Here is a 21,384-nt window from a genome sequence, read left to right as displayed (position 1 = left end):
TCTTGTGCTTTAAAGCTCTAATTTTAAATTTCGACCATTTCCTGTGACATTGGGGGGAGTTGGAGGGAGAAACCGGAATTCTTGGAAAACGTGAAAATTGGGGTATTTTTATCTTACGAATAGGTGATCGGATCTTAATGAAACTTGATACATATAGAAAGATCTTATGTCTCAGATACTCCATTTTCGACTCGAATTGGATCCGGGGACATAGGGGGTTGGGGGAGGGAAACATAAATCTTGGAAAACGCTTAGAGTGGATCGGGATGAAACTTGATGGGAGAAATAAGCACAAGTTCTAGATACGTGATTGGCACAATTGGAACGGATCCGTTCCCTTTAAAGGAGCTGGGGGGTGTTAATTTGGAAAAATTAGAAAAATTAAGGTATTTTGAACTTAAGAACGGCTAACCGGATCTTAATGAAATTTGATATTTAGAAGGAATTCATGTCTTAGAGCTCTTTTTTTTAAATCCCGACCAGATCTGTTGACATTGGGGGGAGTTGGTGGAGGAAATCGGATATCTTGGAAAACGCTTAGAGTGGAGGAATCGGGATGAAGCTCGGTGGATAGAATAAGCAAATGTCCTTGATACGTGATTGATGTAACCGTACTGGTTGCGCTTTCTGTGGGGGAGTTGGGGGGAGAGGTTCAGTGATTTGGCGAGTTTGGTGCCTCTCTACGTGCTAGGGCGATGAAATTTGGTAGGTGTTTCAGGGAGCTGCACAAATTGACTTGATAAAGTCGTTTTCCCAGATTCGACCATGTGGGGGGCTAAAGGGAGAGGAAAAATTAGAAAAAATGAGGTATTTATAACTTACGAGTGGATGATCGGATCTTAATGAATTTTGATATTTAGAAGGACATCGTGACTCAGCTCTTATTTTAAATCCTGACCGGCATTAAGCTTCTGATTTTCCTTTTAAATCAATCTATTGATTTTTAAAATTTTGTTAGAGCTCATACCATATGAGCTCTTGGCTCTTAGCTCTTCTTACCTCGTCACAAGTGCCATATGAGTATTTACCAAGTGACATGTAGCGATCGCAATTTCAGTCCGTCTGTTAGTCTGTCGGTACCGGTTTTGCTAGTTCGGGCACTTACAGATAAGCTAGGACAATGAAAGTCGGCAGGCGTATTAGGGACCAGACCAGATTAAATTCGAAATAGTTGCTTTCCCGATTTGACCATCTGGGGGGGGGGGCGAACGAGATAGTTGAGAAGAATTTTGTTTTCCCACAAAACAAATGATTGTTCTTTTTAAGTGTGGTTTGCTGGTCTAGGGATATGATTCTCGCTTAGGGTGCGAGAGGTCTCAGGTTCGAACCCCGGACCACTCAATTTTTCCATGAAGAAGATCCGAAACTAGATACGTGATCAATACAGCGATCGCTGAAAGTTGGAAGGCGTATCAGGGACCGGGCCAGATTAATTTAGAAATTGTCGCTTCCTCGATAAAGCCATGTGGGAGGAGCGGAAGGACGGTTAATTCGGAAAAATTGGGGAAAATGAGGTATTTTTAACTTTCGAACAGGTTATCAGATCTTAATGAAATTCGATATTTAGAAGGACCTTATGTCTCAGAGCTTTAGTTTTAAATCCCAACCGGATCTGGTTACATTGGGGGGAGTTCGAGGGGGAAACTAGAAATCTTGGAAAATGCTTAGAGTGGATAGATGGGGATGAAACTTGGTGGGACAAACGTTACAATACTAAACAAGAACAGACTACAGGAACATTGTATTTGCAAGTTTATCTTTGTAATAATGCCAATAAACAAAGAACAGCAAAATCGATAACTCTAGTACCGAGTCTAATTTTAGTCTCGACTTTGTCACAAGTGCCGTGTGAGCCCTTGGCTCTTCCGACCTTGTCACAAGTGCCATATGAGCTCTTGGCTCTTGTTTCATTAAAAGTTGAATTGCCATTTTTTTCTAATTTATAAGGTAGACTTATATATCGTCGCTTTGATGCTTGTAAGTCATATCTTACATTTTGAGAATTCTGAAGTAATCACCCAAACAGTTCCATACGCAGATCTCAAAGTGAAGATCAGCGAAACAATTTATGTTCAATCACTTTAATCCTTCTGACTTGGTTTGTCCTGGTAATCCTCTCTTTGAGGAAATTTCAGTATAACCCTTTTGTCAATTATTTCATAAGTGAGAAAATATCGAATGCACAGTTTGGGCGTTGCAGTGATGATATGACAATTTTCGACATAATAAGTTCAAACAATTAGATTCAACTTTCACTCTCCGTGGTGCTTTAAGGCAGGGTCGGATCTAGAGCAAAATCTTGGGGGGGGAATGTAACAAAGGTGACCAAATTGACAGATCTATTCTAAAAAAAGAAGAAATGAGGGTACCAGAAAAATCTTGGGGGCCCAGGGTCCCCCGGTTCCCCTGGATCCGTCACTGTTTTATGCGTTTCGCACTTACGGTTTTCTTTTAGAAGGAAGTTAGATTCTTACTACTAACTATAATAAACAAGCCAGATCCACATATAGTGATTTATTTGAGGGAAGGGGCAAACTTGTCAAAAAAGGCACATTTAACTACTACTAACAACTTACTGTAGCAGTGAGCCGCCTGAGGCCGACACAGCTATGTATGCTCCTCCATCCCAATATTTTCAACGCCTCCCTCTTTAAACCCTTCCAAAAAGTTCCCTTTTCTCGTAAATCATTTCTTATGACATCCTCCCAACCTGACCGGGGAAGACCTGATTTACGTTTTCGCCGTAGGCGGTTGGTCGAAAAGGACAATCTTTGGCAATCTCTCATCCTTCACCCGCTGAACGTGCCCTAGCACATTTAAGAAAACGAAGAAAGGACGATTTGGTAGGTGGTTGATAATGGGATCCCCCCCCCCCGATACTCATGCCTAATATCAGTCTGAAATGCCACTACTGATTTCATTATTTGTAGCCTACAACTACGCAGTCGGCATGAGGTACGCATAATGTTTTTATCTAAAAGAACTGTTAATAGTTTGGATTTGATGAAAAACAAGGAATTAAAATACCAGCTGTGCATAACTGCTTTTGCATATTCTCAATCTTGACATTCACCTTAAAGCATTATTGCTATCTTGCATTATTGGAATATTATCAATATTGATGTTGCTATCTTTCAATAAAACAGCTGTTGAGAAACAACTTTTTATTATTATATTTGTTTTTAATTACGTATATATGATCAGGCACGTACGAAGAATTTTTCTTTTCTCTATTTGGTGGTGGTATGTTGGTCGGAACAGTAGACAGACAAACGGTATTAGGACTAGAATAAATTAGAGAGGGTGTTTGAAGGCTCTAGGGTGATGAGAGCCTCCCACCATGCACCTGTTTACATGTTGATGCTTGGGAGGAGGGGCACTCATTCACGTAAACCAGGAGGCAAGGATACAGTAGAGTACCCCCGTAGGATTAGAAAAATTAGAGAAGGTATGTAAGTTTGAAGGTTCTAGGATAGTGAGAGCCTCCCACTACGCATCTGTTTACATGCTGATGCTTGGGAGGAGGGTCACTCATTTACGTAAGCCAGGAGGTACGGATGCAGTAGGGTACCCCTGCAGGATTAGAATAAATTAGAGAGGGTATTTAAGTCTGAAGGTTCTAGGGTGGTGAGAGTCTCCCACTATGCACCTGTTTACATGCTGATGCTTGGGAGGAGGAACGCTCGTTTACGTAAACCAGGAGGCACGGATGCAGTAGGGTAGGAGACCTGAACACATACCCCTGTGGACCTGTGACTCCCGCAAGTCCTCCCTCAAGTTTGATGATGTATCAGATACATACAAATTTTCTGTATTTTACTATGAAGTAAAGGTTATGTTATGTACTATGTATTTAATAATTTTAATGTTAATATGTATTTATCCAATAAGATGTATCATAACTTCTTGTTTTATCATTTAATTATATGATCATATATTATTTAATTATATGATACAAAGAAAAGTCTTAATGGTGACATTTTGTTGAGTCATGCTGATTTTGCCTCCGTATTGCTGAAGTCGATATTTGTGACATAGCCTACCACTTTCCCGGGTGATTTTTGCGTCAATATTTGGCTCAAAACTTGAATTGAATTTTAGGCAAGTTTTGGTCGACCCTAATACCTCTAAGGATTGATGCTATATATATATGTATATATATATGTGTATGTGTATATATATATATGTGTATATATATATATACACATATATATATATATATATGTGTGTGTGTGTGTGTGTGTGTGTGTGTGTGTGTGTGTGTGTGTGTGTGTGTGTGTGTGTGTGTGTGTGTGTGTGTGTGTGTGTGTGTGTGTGTGTGTGTGTGTGTGTGTGTGTGTGTGTGTGTGTGTGTGTGTGTGTGTGTGTGTGTGTGTGTGTGTGTGTGTGTGTGTGTGTGTGTGTGTGTGTGTGTGTGTGTGTGTGTGTGTGTGTGTGTGTGTGTGTGTGTGTGTGTGTGTGTGTGTGTGTGTGTGTGTGTGTGTGTGTGTGTGTGTGTGTGTGTGTGTGTGTGTGTGTGTGTGTGTGTGTGTGTGTGTGTGTGTGTGTGTGTGTGTGTGTGTGTGTGTGTGTGTGTGTGTGTGTGTGTGTGTGTGTGTGTGTGTGTGTGTGTGTGTGTGTGTGTGTGTGTGTGTGTGTGTGTGTGTGTGTGTGTGTGTGTGTGTGTGTGTGTGTGTGTGTGTGTGTGTGTGTGTGTGTGTGTGTGTGTGTGTGTGTGTGTGTGTGTGTGTGTGTGTGTGTGTGTGTGTGTGTGTGTGTGTGTGTGTGTGTGTGTGTGTGTGTGTGTGTGTGTGTGTGTGTGTGTGTGTGTGTGTGTGTGTGTGTGTGTGTGTGTGTGTGTGTGTGTGTGTGTGTGTGTGTGTGTGTGTGTGTGTGTGTGTGTGTGTGTGTGTGTGTGTGTGTGTGTGTGTGTGTGTGTGTGTGTGTGTGTGTGTGTGTGTGTGTGTGTGTGTGTGTGTGTGTGTGTGTGTGTGTGTGTGTGTGTGTCCCCAGCATTTTTATTGGGGGGGCAAGAGGGTCCTCATCTGGAGAGTCAAGGGGTACGGGCTATATAATAATTTTTCTTCAAATTTAGGGGGCAGCTACACCCTTTGCATTGTGAGATTAGCAAAATATGTTTTAAAATAAATAAAGTCGATATTCAAAGAATTGTCAGTGTTGACAGTTTAATTCTATTTTAACTCCTGGTTTTCTTGATTGTCTCTTCTTTTTTCTCAATAGAATGGTAATGCGCCAACTGTGAATGTTTTAAATGAAGTCTTCTGTTTAATTACCTAACAATATTCAGAGAAGATGACGTCTGTGGAAATTTAAAAGTGTCGATAGATGTATATTTTTTAAGTCTAGTATTCTAGTATTTATTTTAACTAACAGTCATTTTACTAGAGGCAAACAGGAACAGATATATATGGTTGCAACAAGGTGTCTTATCTTTTTCTTTTGGAACTAAATAATCACAATATTTACTCTTAGAGAATTTAAAGTCATCTTGGAAAACTCACAGCAACGTTGAAGAAATTCTAATCATAGAAGTAGGTAAGTATTTTTTTTTTTTGAGGTGACACAATTTCCAAATAAAGTTCCAAAAACAAGTGAATTACGGGGATAATATAACAATTCGGATTTAAAATCCCAAATTCTTGAAATTTTTCTGGAGGGACATGGGGTGAGAGGTTTAGGGGGTGGTCAGCAGTCTTCGTCCCTTCGTGTGTCCCTGCTCCGAATCATCACCTCTTTTCGGCTGTTATCTTTAATGAGGGTTCTTACCTTCTGATGTCCCCCTTCTCTCGGTGAATTGTCAAACGACTTTCGAATAAATTGTAACGTGAAACACCCAAATGAATTGCATCACCAAATGAAATGAATTGCATCACCAAATGAAATGAACACCCAAATGAATTACAGCACCAAATGAAATACATCACCAAATGAAATGAATTGCAGCACCAAATGGAATGAACACCCAAATGAATTGCAGCACCAAATGAAATGAAAACCCAAATGAATTACAGCACCCAATGAAATGAACACCCAAAATGAATTGCAGCGCCAAAAACGGAGCCCCAACCTCATATTTTAATATACATAATCGTCAAGGCTAATAGGGTATCCAGGGAGTAGGGATCCAGTCCGTAGCACATCCAGTAAGAAAAACTGAATACATCAAGGCACTTAAACTTTACAGATAATGAATGGCGAAAATGACTTTCCAGAGTTAAAACCCATCCCCACTCAGAATTTTGGATATAGTCCTGCCAGTTGCTCATTGTAATGCTCACTTTTCAATCTCAGGGCAAAGTCATTTTCATTTTATTGAAAGTTTTTTTTTATTTTTCAGTTATTGAAAGATCACAATGACGATGAAACAAAAGCAGGTGTGAAAAAACAAAATGAGATATTAGAAAGTCTACTTTGCGAAACGGCGGACAAAAAGCAGGATGCTGCGCAGGTAGCATATTTAAAATAACATGTTTTTTGTTGGTATGCATGGCCAAATGTTTATGGGGCAATTTCCCGATTCCTGGTTGTCACAGTGTTTATTTAATACAGTATTGGTTGTCACAGTCCTTTTTCTATTTTGTTCGAATTTAGACCTTTAAAAATAAGGAAACCTATTAGCCATTATGCTGTCTACAGTTCATGGAATTCGCTTAATGCAGAAAGGGTACTTCATGGGAAATCAAAGTATATATGAAGAATAAAAGTGTTTTTTTATTATTTACAACCAGGGGCGGTTATTGAGAGGTGGGGCACTTGTTGGGAAGTGGGGTCGAAAGGGGGGCTATTGCCTCCTCCCCCAGATTTGATTGCCCCTCTATTTTTGGGAAATGCCCTTTTTGTCATTTCATTGATAATTAAAAAAAAAGAATTTCCCCGTAAGCTAAAAAAAGAATATTTTGTACTATCATCAAAAAAATAAAAAATAAAAAAAAAACTTTTTTGCCTCTGGACCCATCTCAAGTCTGTTCATATCTGAAAACGGTGATTTTGTCAGATTTTCTATTAAATGTACCATATTTCTGTGAGTGCCACCGTGTTGAACCGTGAAAATAAACAAGAAGAACTAGTTAGTCAAAGTTGACAACACTTTTTGTCGGTAAAAATTTAAGCTTTAACAATCTGGTGATTTCTAATGACTGAAAAGTTGACAGCGCGGTTTGTCGGTAAAAATTTAAGTTTTAACAATCTGGTGATTCCTAATGACTGAAAAGTTGACAACTCTTTTGTCGGTAAAAATTTAAGCTTTAACAATCTGGTGATCCCTAATGACTGAAAAGTTGATAACGCTTTCTGTCGGTAAAAAATTAAGCTTTAACAATCTGGTGATTCCTAATGACTGAAAAGCTGATAATGCTTTTTGTCAGTAAAATTTTAAGCTTTGACAATCTGGTGATTCCTAATCACTGAAAAGCTGATAACGCGTTTTGTCGGTAGAAATTTAAGCATTAAGAATCTGGTGATTCCTACTGACAACTACACCTTCAAAAGAAAGCTAAAAGTTCTTAATCGGTTTGGTGTAGAGCCCTTCCTACCAAGGGATTTGACCGGGTTTGCTGCCCTAGATTTAGGGGGTGCTGTTGGGTGATTGCCCACTTAGACCAAATTTTTCATTTTAATTCGGCTCCTTTTGCTTATATTTGATTCGGGAAGGGGACCTGTAATTCATTTTTCCCCGGGCACCACCAACCCTCGAAATGGCTCTGGTTTAGGGCCACATGTTTTAGCTCTTTTCGCGGATTTTTTATCCACGTTTCTATTCTTTTAAATTTGAGGCCTGCTCAAGGCTGTTCCCATAATTGTTTTTTCGCGGACTACAAAAAAAAAAAAAAATCAAAAAAGGCATCCAACAAATTTTATATGCACTTTTGTTATGTTTTTACATGTCGAACAAAATTTGGGGGAGGGGGTTGTCAAAAGGCATAAACCTCCTGGATACGGCTTGGGCAAGCTACTAGTAACAACTACATAACTGCACGTGGAGGTCTTTTTCTTTAAAAATGAAGTCGCGATTTTTGCTAAATTTGAAATAATTCTATGGCTGTACAAGTTTTAACTTAACCAATTAACCCATCATATTCCTTTTTGCTGTCTTTGTTACTTTAAATGTTTAGGGGTACATCCTCTTTCTGAAGTTAGTGTTTCTGGAGTATTCTCTTCCTGTGACGTATTAAATGTGACGTATATCTTGTAGTTAAAGTAGCGTATTCACATCTCACTGACTAAAGGCTTCAGTATATAGAATTATGCATATCTGTTCTTCTTTTCTGTAGTACCGTATATCCAGGGTTGCCGCTGCTAGTGATTTTTCACTGTTTCTAGTGATTTTTGTGTTGCCTGAAAAACGAAAAAAAAAATAGATCAGCACATAAATCAGTAGAATATTGAAGAAAATCACTAAATCAACCAAAAAGTAACAAAAATCTAGTGTTTTTTTCACCGGGTGGCAACCTCGCGTGTATCAGGGATTGGGTGGACATAGACTTTGTGTTAAGTAGTCTTAAAGTACGTTGTAAATTTCAACCTTGAAATAGGGATTCAGAAAGACGTATTGTTTTTCAACACCTTTTACTATAACTATTTTGATGTTGCTCTATGTACTTATGGCTCTATGTGGCTCTATTTACCATTTGTTGGATGGTTCTTTGCATTGTCGAGGCTATCCTCTGCATCATACGTCCAAGAAAGCATGATTCAAATATGTGGATCATAGTCTTATCCGAATTTAATAAATCAAATTATAAATAAATAAAATAATAAATTTGGTAGCAATAAAATGAAAAGAAACCGGTATCGTAAAGAATAGTCAGTGCCTGGTGTTCTCAAAAATCGGCTTAATTTTGGCCAACTACTTCCTCCCAGACGGAACATTTTTCACAGAAAGGCCCCAAATATTGCAGCCAATTTATTTTTCTATGAGATATACTGATGTAACTTTTGTCTTATTTTTGCAGAACAAATGCTAAACAATTAGGATTTGCTACTCATAAAAGTGTAATTGTTTCGTCTATGGTGTTTTATCAGTACTTTTGTATAAAAGTAACTCGACACTTTTTTCTGGGATGAACTTGGATCCCTCATATGCTTTTCATAGGACGGGGTCGTTGGCTCATCATTTCTCCTGCCAACGAGGAAATGACACTCCCTATAAGATGAATTAGACAGTCCGGAAAGTGAGATTGAATTCCTGTTCATGTCACTCTTGGCACGATCCGCCTCTGACCTGTTATTTTTCTGATTAGTTAGAGATAGGACAGGCCATAATTTTAACTACAGGTTGTCTGTTTCAAGGCTGTATCCAGTATTTTGTTTGGGGGAGTGTTATTTTGTTCGGGAGGGCTTTTCAAAAAACTGTAAAACGTATTCAAAATTCGCTTATATGTATTTTTGTTATTTTTTACGAATTGGATATTTCTCTTTTGAGGGAGTGGGATCAAATGCAGTAACTTCCCTCCCCCTGGATACGGTCTTGGTCTGTAAGGTTTTTATTTTTTTTTCTCTCTCTCTTAAAGAACTTATACAAAGATCAAAGAAGTTCTACATAGTTTTCTATTTAATAAAAAGCAACGAAACCCAACTTAAAATAGTTGGATTAATGGTGGACAGGTTCGATAAATTAAAAAAGAAAACAAACATGTGGGCCATGTTCCGGATTTATTTATGTTATTTTTTTCGCATTTAGCTTGTTTTCCTTAGCGGAAATCAAGCTGTCCTTTGGAGAATCGATCTATGCGGACCTTTGATGACTTGGTTTAAAAAATGGACATGAAAGATTGTTCAGAAATGTTTAATTAATGTAAAGATTGCCACATCCGTGGGACAGCGTCATTTTTATTTCTTGTAAGATTGTATCAGGAATACTTCCACCGCATTCATGCACTTGCGAAAATAATGTATTTCGGGATGGGGTGTGGGGGTAGTGGTTGTGTTTACCTTTTCAAAAAGGATATAAAGAAATACAGGCAAAACATACAAAAAAGATAGGATATTTGAGAAAATTAGCCAGGAGGAGTGCTGTCCTTCTTGTCGCTGTTGGTGAAGTCGATCAACAAGCGTTTTTTGTATTGGAAAGAAATTTGAAAGAGCTTACTTTTAAAACTCGTATACAGATAACTCACTCCTTTTAAATTGAATATCTTATTTTATTTTTTAGTAAGTTGCCAAGATCACAGAATAGAGGAGTTGCTGTTTCCCAGTTTATTTGTGATATTACTTTTATTTTATTTTAATAGCAGGTCTTTATTCTGGGGTTGTTTATGAAGCAGGCTTGGAATTACATCTGTAATAGCCTGAAAATTGACCTTGACTTTCCCATGCCTTACCATAGACCTTGGTCTTCCGAGGCTTTACTATAGATCCTAGTCCTCCTCGGTTTTACGATTGACCCTAGTCCTCCTGGGCCTTACCATCAACCTTAGTCTTTCTGGCCCTTTACCATAGACCTTGGTCCTCCTGGGCTTTACCATCGACCCTAGTTCTCCTGGGCTTTACCATTGAACCTAGTCCTCCTGGGCTTTAACATCGATCTTAGTCCTCCTGCGCTTTAACATTTTTCTCATTGCGCTTTTTATTTTCAGCAAGAGCGGAATGATGAGCTGTTTAAATCCTTGATGGGCTTCCAGCCAGGTTCTTCTAATTTGGGATCTCGGCCACAGTCTGCCACCGGCTGTGATTCACCAAATCTACTAAGAGCAATGAAACGACCGAATGAAGATCTTAATATGGATAATTCCAAATCGCAAAGGATTGACTCAGGTTTTAACCTGCAAGTGCAGCCAAGTAAACTTTGTGAAAAAAACAAGATGCTCGCTTCCCTTCTTGCAAAAGCACCATCACAAGTGCCTACTCAAAATGCACCCTCTCCAAAGCCAAATGCCTTGCCTCAAGAAAAATTACCGAAAAATCTCAAAGATAAATTGAATCACGATACAGTTATCCATGCTTTGACTACGAATAGTGGGCCCTTAAATAGTCAAAACTTGAGACAAGTGAGTGGAATACAAAGTCAAATCTCAGCGCTTCATCGACAACAGGGCTCTGAGAACAGTTTTTTGAATGCTTTACTAGTCCGACCCAATGGTCAAGGTAGTCAGATAATGAACTCCAGTCAACTGAACTCAAATGCTCAAAAAGTGCTTCTCCAGGGACAGCAAGTTCAGTTACAAACAACTGCGAGTCCTAGTGGTGGTATGAATATCTCGTTAGTGCAGTCCAATTTAAGGCACGGTTTACAGCAACGAGTTCGCCAAGTGGCACAGCAAGATCATTTTGGTGAAGTAAATAGTTCGGGGTCGGGCGAGTCTTTTACATGGGACCCAGCACCACCTGCTGCACCCTCACTGTCAGATATTCTCGATCAGTTGATTGATATGGAGCCATCCTTCGATCAGCAAGTTGGTGAGTTAATCCTATAATTTTCCCTTGTCGCTTTTAGATTCCGTTGCTAAGGCCCGCTTTACGATGCTAATATTTTGTAGTGCTAGTATACCATCTCCCTCTTTCACGAAGTTACTGAGGTGCCTCATTTCGTAAATTTTTAGGAAGACATAAGTTTAAAAAATGTAAATTTTAGATGTAAAGTTTGGTGTCGGGTGAGTCCTTTACGTTGGATCAATCAAAACCTGCTCGCCGTCAGATATTCTCGAATTCCAAGTTTGAGTCTTGAGCTACAAGTATTTTTTACAAGTAGTTACTCGGCTTCTTATACGGCTTTTTTTTTACAAGTAGTTACTCTGCTTCTTTACACTGCTTCTTCTTTTTTTTTCTACAAGTAGTTTCTTTGTTTCTTTGCACTGCTTCTTCTTCTTTTTACAAGAAGTTACTCTGCTTCTTTGCACTGCTTCTTCTTTTTTACAAGTAGTCAGTCCGCTTTTTTGAACTGCTTCATCTTCTTTTTTTTACAAGTAGTCACTCTACTTCTTTACACTGCTTCTTCTTCTTTTTTTATAAGTAGTTACTCTGCTTGTCTACACTGCTTCTTCTTCTTTTTTACAAGTAGTTTGCTTCTTTGCAATACTTCTTCTTTTTACGAGCAGTCACTCTGCTTCTCTACACTGCTTCTTCTTCTTTTTTACAAGTAGTCACTCTCTTTCTTTACACTGGTTCTTCTTCTTTTTTTTTACTAGTAGTCACTCTGCTTCTTTACACTACTTCTTTTTCTGGAAGGCCTCTCTCCTAGGACCAAAGCCCAATCAAATGAAGGGAGGTGACAAACACTTTGTTAACGCATTCAAAAACCTTTTTGTAGTATTCTCACTTGCTCATACTCATCTATTTGCTTCTATTTCATTGACTTTTTGGTCAAAATCTTGGCATAAATGATGAAAGAATACAACATGCATATCTTCTTAAATTTCTAAGCAGATAACATGTCTCTTTTCTTAGCAACATGTTTATAATAGCTTTATAGAAAAGTAGCTTTATTTGTTCAAAGAAAAAGTTGGCTTTCCCCAATTCCGAACAGTTTGTCTTGTTCATTTATTATTTCCTACGTCAAAAGGAAGTTCTCTTCATTAGTAGATGGTTTGTACTCCATAAAAGGAATTTTTGAATACTGTCAGTTATTTCTTTAACTTAAATACTTCTCGTGAATACGATCTATCAGTACTGCCGTGATTTGCTGTAAAAGATGGATCTCGACAGGGGCGTACCTAGGGGAGGAGGTTTGGTCTCTACCCCCCTCCCCAAAAATAAATGAAAATGAAAAAGGCTCTCTGCTTCATGGGTACTTTTTGTTCAAATTATTAACTAGAAATTGTCGTTTGTTACCCTCCTCCCCAAAGAAAAACAGTTTTGCGTAAGTGCCTTGATCTCAGTTTTTCCCTCTTTAAGTCTGATGTTTTCATGATGATCTTGATCAGTTTACATATAAATGGATTTGGTTCCTAGACTCGACAACTCCTTTAGCAGGCTATTCGTTTTGATTATTTGTTGCCATCAATGGCTTCACTTATCCACCTGTTTCCTAAGAGCTCTCGATTCCGTTCTGGTGCTTTATTTGAGGATGTCGAAAAGTGACCGATAATGCGATGGTTTGTAAATTAACCCAAGAAAATATATAAGTAACTAGAACAAAATGGAAACACGTTGAAATTGTGCTTCCATTTTATTGAAGCCAGGTCATTGTCGATATGTTACATGGGAACTCTTGGAGAAAGGGGACGAGTGTGGGCCGAAAGTCTCCTCCCCATTGCATTTGTACTCGGGTCCATTATATAAGTTACTTTTATAGACCATTCACTTAAATCCGGTTCCTCCAAATAACTGTTTCAAAAATTGTCAGTCTCTGACATAAATTAGCAGATACTCGCGAGACAAGAAAGGAATGGTTTGGCAATAGCTGTGATTGAGAACTTATTAAATTTCAACCCTGTCAGTTTTGAAATATGAAAATAGATTTTGCTTATTCTGACAAAAATAATCCCACAAACCGAAATTAATCTCGCGTTAGGGTGTACAGGTAGAATATATTTATCAGTGAACATTTTACCTTGCAAATCACAGTTGCAATCTGGGTATTGTTTACTCAAACTGAATTTCAGAGTGGCTAAACTCAATATTTATTTATGAATTGTCATTTTAGGGTATGATAAATAAAAGTTCAATAGCTGCGTTTGAAAGGTTTGTCGTGTGGGGCAAGATCCTTGATTTTATTACCAGTACTGATTGAAACGCAATGTTACATGACGTTTATACCGTTTATGCAGACCTAGTAGTGGTATTAGTAACAGTCGAAGTGGAAGAAGTAATAAGGGTAGTAGTATTAGTAATAGTAGTAGTGGTAGTAGTAGTAGTAGTAGTAGTAGTAGTAGTAGTATTAAGACATGCTGAAATGCGAAACGAATATATATATATATATATATATATATATATATATATATATATATATATATATATATATATATATATATATATATATATATATATATATATATATATATATAAATGAGAAGATTGTATGATACCACCAAAAAAAAGAGAATGCCAAACTGTGACCTAAAGCATAAATTTTTGGTGTTTTGATACCGTTTTGGTCTTTCAAAAGTTGCACCCATTTAACTCTATAATGTCTTTAACGTTCAAACCGCTGTATTCCTGCTTCTTCTAAAGAACCCCCCTCTCCCCAATGGATATTCTGTCTCTTTAACATATGCAGATAATGGTTTGCGTTTTCTTTGCTTTTGTGTTCTTCATTTTATCTCACCACTTGTTTCCTAATAGCTCTGGCTTCCCGGCTATTATTGCGTTATCTGGAGATGATTTATTTTAAAGCTTTTAGTCGAAGGAGGAAAAATTAAAGTAATTGGAATAGCATGGAGGAAAAATGCTTCTAGGTTAATGTAGCCATAATATATTGTTCGTTTAATTATTTTGGGGTTTTATTTGCAATGTGGATTTATTCAGTTTTTTTCTTTCTAAGGTATTTTCCTCAAATAAGATAATCATTGGCCATTCAGAATTGCCATGTCGATTATTTTCTTTTAATCCCCATTTCTCGTGCCATCAAATTTTACATAGCCTTTAAAATTTAGAAAAAGGACCTTTTTCTAACAATAAAAACTGTTTTCTCATTATTTTTCGCGAAGTAAAATATTTTATTCTGGATAATTTGTATTTTCTGGTGTTGGTGATCAAATAAAAGATTTTGAAAAAACCTTTTCGGATGCTTATCTTTAAAAAAAATTCATTATTGAGGCTCCCTCAGTATGGACCAAGGGTGTCGTTTTGGCGGCAAGGGAGCAGTTCCCCCCCCCATAAATTTGGAGGAAAAAGTTATCATATAGCTCATGCCCCTTGCCTATTCGGATATTGACCCGTCCTGCCCCCCAATAAAAATGTTAGAACTACGTTCCTGGTATGGACCAAGAAAGTGTAGGCACCTTATAGCAAAAATGATATCTGAAAAGATAACCTACGCTACCCAGCGTTCGACCATTTTTGGCATTTTTCAAACTTCGTAGTTGTGTTTTTTTCTCGGTAACTCATCTTCGTAGGTGTGTCTTATAGCCATGACAGTCAAGTTCTATCGAGAAGTGAAATTTGGTTAATGCTAAAGAAATAAAACAAAACATGATGGAAATATAACACTTTATCAACAAAATCATGAAAACAACAACAAAGAGTTATGGAAGGGATTATGCCCAGACCGCATAATATTAAATACGTAACCTAACCTAACCAAAATTCCAACTAAATATTTAATTAAAATATAGCTACAATGTAGTTTCCCACCGAGCCGAAGCTAATATTGTCTGGTGGAAACACCATAAAAATTGATTATTGTCTCATGTTCGCGATACAAGATCTAGAGCGCGGTGGTTATAAGACAGAAGTACCCTCGTCTTATTGCTACCCTGATTTTGCCCATTATACTGATTTTTTTTTTTTTCCACTGAAGAGATGCCAAACGCCAGGTGACGTTGTGGTTTTTTTTTGCAATGCACGAGAGGTTTCTTCTTTGTTTCATGTCAACTCGGCTTTATTGTTTCGGTATTTGTTGATTGTTAAAAAACTGTTTTTCTTCCTTTTTAATGAAGTTTTGTCTTTTTTAAAGCAGATACTATCATCGGTGGATCCAGGGGGCCCTGCCCCCCCCCAAGATTTTTCTAGTGCCTTCTTTCCCTTTTTTTTTTTTTTTTTAGAATAAATTTGTCAATTTGGTCAATTATTGGCACCTTTATCACATTGGACTCCCCAAGATTTCGCTCATTGGCGCCCTTGTCACATTGCCCCCTTAAGATTTCGCTTTAGATCCGCCACTGGATACTAGAATAGATTCTTCGCTTGTGTTTTCCTTCCTTCTTTCTTCCCTTGCTTTCTTTGTATGTGGCAATGGACTAACTTGATTTGGTTTATGGTTCTGCAAATGGCTTTTTAGCCTTGTTGGGAACATTTAAATTTGTTTATTCATAACTGGATTCATCATTTATGAATAAAATTATTTAATACCCTTGTGCCAAATTATTTGTTTCTAGTGTTTATCCCTTCTAGGATCAAACATTTTTGCAAATGCCAGCTGTGATTAAAAAATGATTAAAAATCATATTTTTATATAATCAAAACATATTTTTATTTTATTTATTTATTGTATTTTTATTATATCAAAACGTATTTTTATAGAATCAAAACGTATTTGTATGTTTTCACGTTGCTGAACCATAAAGTGATTGTAGGTGAGACAGAGTTAAAGCTTATTTTTTGAAAAATACTACAGCGGCATCTACTTAATAGATAAAAAAGTAAGTAAATAAGACGGCACTAGACCCTTAAGGTCCAAACCGGCGATGCTGATCTCCGTTTCATGGCCCTTCAGGCAGGAAGTGCAATGGGGGACTGGGGGCCAAACATCCTGTGCTTTCGCACACCCTTTCTGCTTACCTTCTCCAGGTTTCTCAAGGTACCCATTTAGAGCTGGGTCGACTCTGGCTGAGCTTACAGAGCCATGCCACTGACCCCTGTCCCGAACTAAATAACTGGTCACAACTGAGATTGAACCCGTGCCCCTTGGACACAGGATTCCCACGCCAGCGCGCCAACCACTCAGCCAGGACGGCATTTAATAGATAAGACATTGTGTCAAATTAGACCAAAGAAAAGTATTTTAATGAAGAAAAATAAGTTGTATTTGGTGACTAAAAAGAAAATATAAAGAATTTCAATGCAACAGCATCAACTCGGTAGTACCACCTTCAAAGAAGCTTTGGATTCGTTAATGACTTTCGCCTTTGCATGATGATAGCTTTCCTAGGCATTAAGAGCCTTCGACCTCTAGGGAATCTTAGAGGGTTTGTCTTTCTGGGGAGGGGGTCATTCGAATTCATATCCGGGGAATTGAATGCTGACCGAGGAATTAAATTTCTCTGGATATTGATAAATGTGAGTTTTTTTTTTGTTTTAATTTGGCATTCTGGAATCATGATTAGGGACGCACGCTAGGGGAGTCTCAGCGTTCCCCCCTAAAAAACATTCTTTTCTAAATTTCTCGGAACTTCTTTTCAAGCTAAACTAAAATTTGGTTTTATTTGTCCCCCCCCCCCTCTTCCCAAAAAAATCCTTCGTACGTGATTAATCATGATTATAAATAATTACAGTCACGTCGTTCGCGTACGGTTTCTTAATTGCTAATAGGAATAAATATAACCCTAAAGCGTTGACAACATGGTACTCGACCTTCTGTGATCCCTGAGCGCTATTTTTATCTGCTTTGCTTCAAATTAGTGTTAAAAATGATATATAAATGCTCTGTCTAGCGTAATTTTGGTATTTTAGAATATCACCATGTTTACCACCATGGTATAAGAATAAAAATAATTCATAAAATGTTCATAATGGCAAATAGCTGGTGGTACAATGGAAGAACTGATTTGCTACAAGATGGGCAGTCTAGTCTGTTATTTCGGAGTTTAGAGCCATTTCATAGTCTTTTCCCAGAGCGTTATTGGGAGATAGTGATGGATAAGATCAGGTTTGCATCATATTTGTCACATACAGTGAGATTTACTTTCGACCAGTAAGAACCAAGTTTAAAGTGTTAGTAAATTAACATACTATTTGGAGATGATTATGGATAAGATGGCTGCAAGATGGGCAGCCTAGTCTGTTATTTCGGAGTTTAGAGCCATTTCATAGTCTTTTCCCAGAGCGTTATTGGGAGATAGTGATGGATAAGATTTTGCATCATATTTGTCACATACAGTGACATTTACTTCCGACCAGCTAGAACCAAGGCTAAAACGTTTCTAAATTAACATACTATTGGGAGATAATGATGGATAAGATGGGAAGTCTAGTTTGTTATTTCGGAGTTTAGGGCCATTTCTTAGTCTTTTCCCAGAGCGTTATTAGGAGATGGTAATGGATGAGATCAGGTTTGAATCATATTTGTCACATACAGTGAGATTTACTTCCGACCAGCTAGAACCAAGTTTAAAACGTTATTAAATGAACATACTATTGGTAGACGATTATGGATAAGGTGGCTACAAGATGGGCAGTCTAGTCTGTTATTTTGGAGTTTAGAGCTATTTTATAGTCTTTTTCCGGAGTGTTATTGGGAGACAGTGATGTATGAGATCAGGTTTCTATCATATTTCTCAAATACTTTGAGATTTACTTCCGACCAGCAAGAACCAAGTTTAATACGTTACTAAATTAATATACTATTGGGAGATGATGATGGATAAGATGGCTACAAGACGGGCAGTCTAGTGTGTTATTTCAGAGTTTAGAGCCATTTCATAGTCTTTTCCCGGAGTGTTATTGGGAGATGATGATGGATTAGATGGCTACAATATGGGCAGTCTAGTCTGTTATTTTGGAGCTTTAGAGCCATTTCATAGTCTTTTCCCGGGGAGTTATTGGGAGATGGTGATGGATAAGATCAGGTTTCCATCATATTTGTCACATACAGTGAGATTTACTTCCGACCAGCAAGAACCAACTTGAAAATGTTACTAAATTAACATACTATTAGGAGATAATGATGGATACGATGGATACAAAATCGGTAGTCTAGTCTATTATTTTGGAGTTTAGAGCCATTTCATAATCTTCCCGGAGTGCTATTGGGAGATGGTGATGGATAAGATCAGGCTTGCACCATATTTGTCACGCACAGTAAGATTTACTTTCGACAAGCACGAACCAAGTTTAAAACGTTACTAAATTAACATACTATTAGGAGATGATGATGGATAAAATGGCTACAAGATGCGCAGTCTAGTCTGTTATTTCGGAGTTTAGAGCCATTTCGTAGTCTTTTCCCAGAGCGTTATAGGGAGATAGTGATGGATAAGATCAGGTTTGCATCATATTTGTCACATACAGTGAGTGAGATTTACTTCCGATCGGCAAGAACTAAGTTTAAAACGCTACTAAATTAATAAGATAAACAAGGTCTGTTATTTCGGAGCGTAGAGTCATTTCCTACACTTTTCCCGTGTTTTTTTTTACTTCTTTTTTTTCTTTGCTTTTCTGTTATTCTTTTTGTTTTCTATTATTCCTATACTTAAATTTTACTTGTTTTCAACTATGAGCTATCAGCAAATTAATTTATTTAATTCCTCTGTGTGAGGGAACATTGGCTATATTGAACTTTAGCTTACTTTGTCACTATTTCTAAACATGAAAGAACCTTGTCTTATGTAATTCACGGCTGAGATGTAAAACAAAAATAGTTTTATGTAATTCTATTTGACTAAAAGGCTTTCAACTAAAGCTACATCAAATAAGCATTGCCTAATCAATTATTTCACATGATGATGCTATTTAGTTTAATTTTTTGACATTCTGTAAAGATAGATAGCTTTTATTTCATACAAATATAAACCAACACAAATAATTAAATGAAGCCAACAAGGAGCTAAGCTCGAAAAGAAGGATTTCAATTATTACATTACATTCAAATACACCAAATATATATATAAAAAAGATAAACAAAAAAAAATCCAAACATATAGAAGAAGGACAAAGGAGGCTACCACAGCATGGCAAATTCCAAAAATAATCCTAAAAGTATCTCTTTCACAGTTAACCGAGGGGATCGTATACGCTCTAAAACGAGCCGACGAAGAAGCGAGTGAGCGAAAGGGGGGTGACAAGAATATGCGATTCGTAAAAATAAATCGCCGGAGACTGAATATCATAATGCCAGAGCGATAAATACAAAACCTTAAATTGATTAAGGTTTAATATATGAAGAAATAAAAATAAAGTTTTCGTTTCGGAAAGATTTTGAAGTCGTGCAGGACGATGAAAGAAAGTACCAAAAGGTGATAAAGCTTCTTATTCAACACTGTGGAAACAGATAGATTGTATTCATGTACTATTAGAAGACGATTGTCTAAATCCAAGAGTGTAATATAAAAAGAAATAATAGGATATTTAGACAATTTTAATAGCAATAGGAAGTCCAAAAACAGAAAGAACTGCTCCCTGTATTGATGCCACAGCCAGCTTTTGTTTGAAGAAGGGCCGTATCCTCAATGGCGTCAATTAGAGTGCAGGGGGGGGGCTTCTAGCAATGATATTCTGTCTGTTTTTGCTATTTTTAGGTTTAATTTTTATGTAATTTATTGTAGGTCTAATTTCATAATATTTCGGCTCTTTGATATAGAGCCGAAATATTCATTTAATTTCGTTTAAATTTCACTGTTTTAAGATAATTCCTCTTTGTGTTACCTTTTGTTATTTGTATGCTGGTAGTATTTGCTGTCCCCTACTGGGAAAGTATCCTGGCGTTGTTGCTTTATAGGAACCCAAAAACTTCAAAGTCAATTTTTTCAACTGACAAAAGATAACAGATATATCAGTTTCGCTCTGACGGTTTGCATCTCACCTAGCATTGTATGAATAGGAGAGATAATATGTAATACATTAGTCAATTATTTTTCCAGAATCGCCACCAGTATTGACTCCATTGCCGCTGCCTGGCGTAAACGAGCGACTTGCCATAAATGCCATCCAAAAGTCATTGATGTCAATTGAGGCGGAGTCTCCAACTTCTCACAATGGAGCAGTTAATGGAAATCAAGTAATTTTTTTCACTTATGTGATTTATTAAGGTGGCTTTCGTTTTTAGGTATTGCAAGGTCATGTACAACACTTCCTTGTTTACAGGCAACCATTTTTACAGGTATTTTAAAGTATACTAAAAGAAATTTATGTAGTAATTCCACTAATACTTTTATAGATAAATGACACAAGAATTCTCCCGTCAGAGCAGCCGGTGGTAGACATTGAGACGACTGCTAAAATGTTCGTAAGTTGGGAGATATGCTATTTTTAAAAAGGTAGATGTGCTTGCCCAAGGCTCTAACTAGGGTGGATGATTTCAGGCTTGATCACCCTTTGAAATAGTAAAAAACCACTAAAATACTTGGAATGACTGACTGTTGGCTGGGAGGGTATTGCACAGTTTTGAAATTTCAAGTTGGATAAAGTATGCATGCAGAGTGGGGATTTTTGGCCCCCTGCCTCCTGCCTGAAATCTCAACGATCTCTTCAATTTGCTGTTTTACTTAACATTTTCGGATTTTTGATATTTTCAACTCCCCCGACCCCTCGAATGGGTTTTTTTATGCATATCTGGTTTGATGCACCCCATTTGCTGGATGTTTTGCTGTATTTGCTGTATTTATATGCATTTGCTGTATTTACATAGTATTTTCTTATTTTTTATATTTTTCAACTCCCGCAACCTCCCGAACGGGTTTCTGGCATGTGTAGCATGTGTATCTGGTTGGATACACCCCATTTCTTGGGTATTTTGCTGTGTTTGCTGTATTTACATACGTTTGCTGCTTTTGTAGTGAACGTATTTTGTATTTTTCCATGCTCCCCCTCCCCTCCCGAGCAAGTTCTTGAATGCATATCTGGGTGGATGCACCC

The 21,384-nt window shown here is 37.5% G+C and overlaps 1 protein-coding gene across 1 annotated transcript in view; it reads left to right on the top strand.

Moving 5' to 3' along the window:
- Window positions 1-21,384, top strand: part of LOC136030821 (nuclear receptor coactivator 2-like) — a 228,908-nt gene that overhangs the window by 138,483 nt on the left and 69,041 nt on the right. The window contains exons 8-10 of the mRNA XM_065709866.1: window positions 6,338-6,448; window positions 10,575-11,394; window positions 20,391-20,527. Coding sequence (XP_065565938.1) covers window positions 6,338-6,448; window positions 10,575-11,394; window positions 20,391-20,527 — 1,068 coding nt within the window. The remainder of the gene's footprint in view (window positions 1-6,337; window positions 6,449-10,574; window positions 11,395-20,390; window positions 20,528-21,384) is intronic.

Source organism: Artemia franciscana, chromosome 9 (assembly GCF_032884065.1).
Source record: "Artemia franciscana chromosome 9, ASM3288406v1, whole genome shotgun sequence".
NCBI lineage: Eukaryota > Metazoa > Arthropoda > Branchiopoda > Anostraca > Artemiidae > Artemia > Artemia franciscana.
Note: the sequence above shows the minus strand (reverse complement) of the source record. Positions and strands in the feature narration are given on the sequence as shown.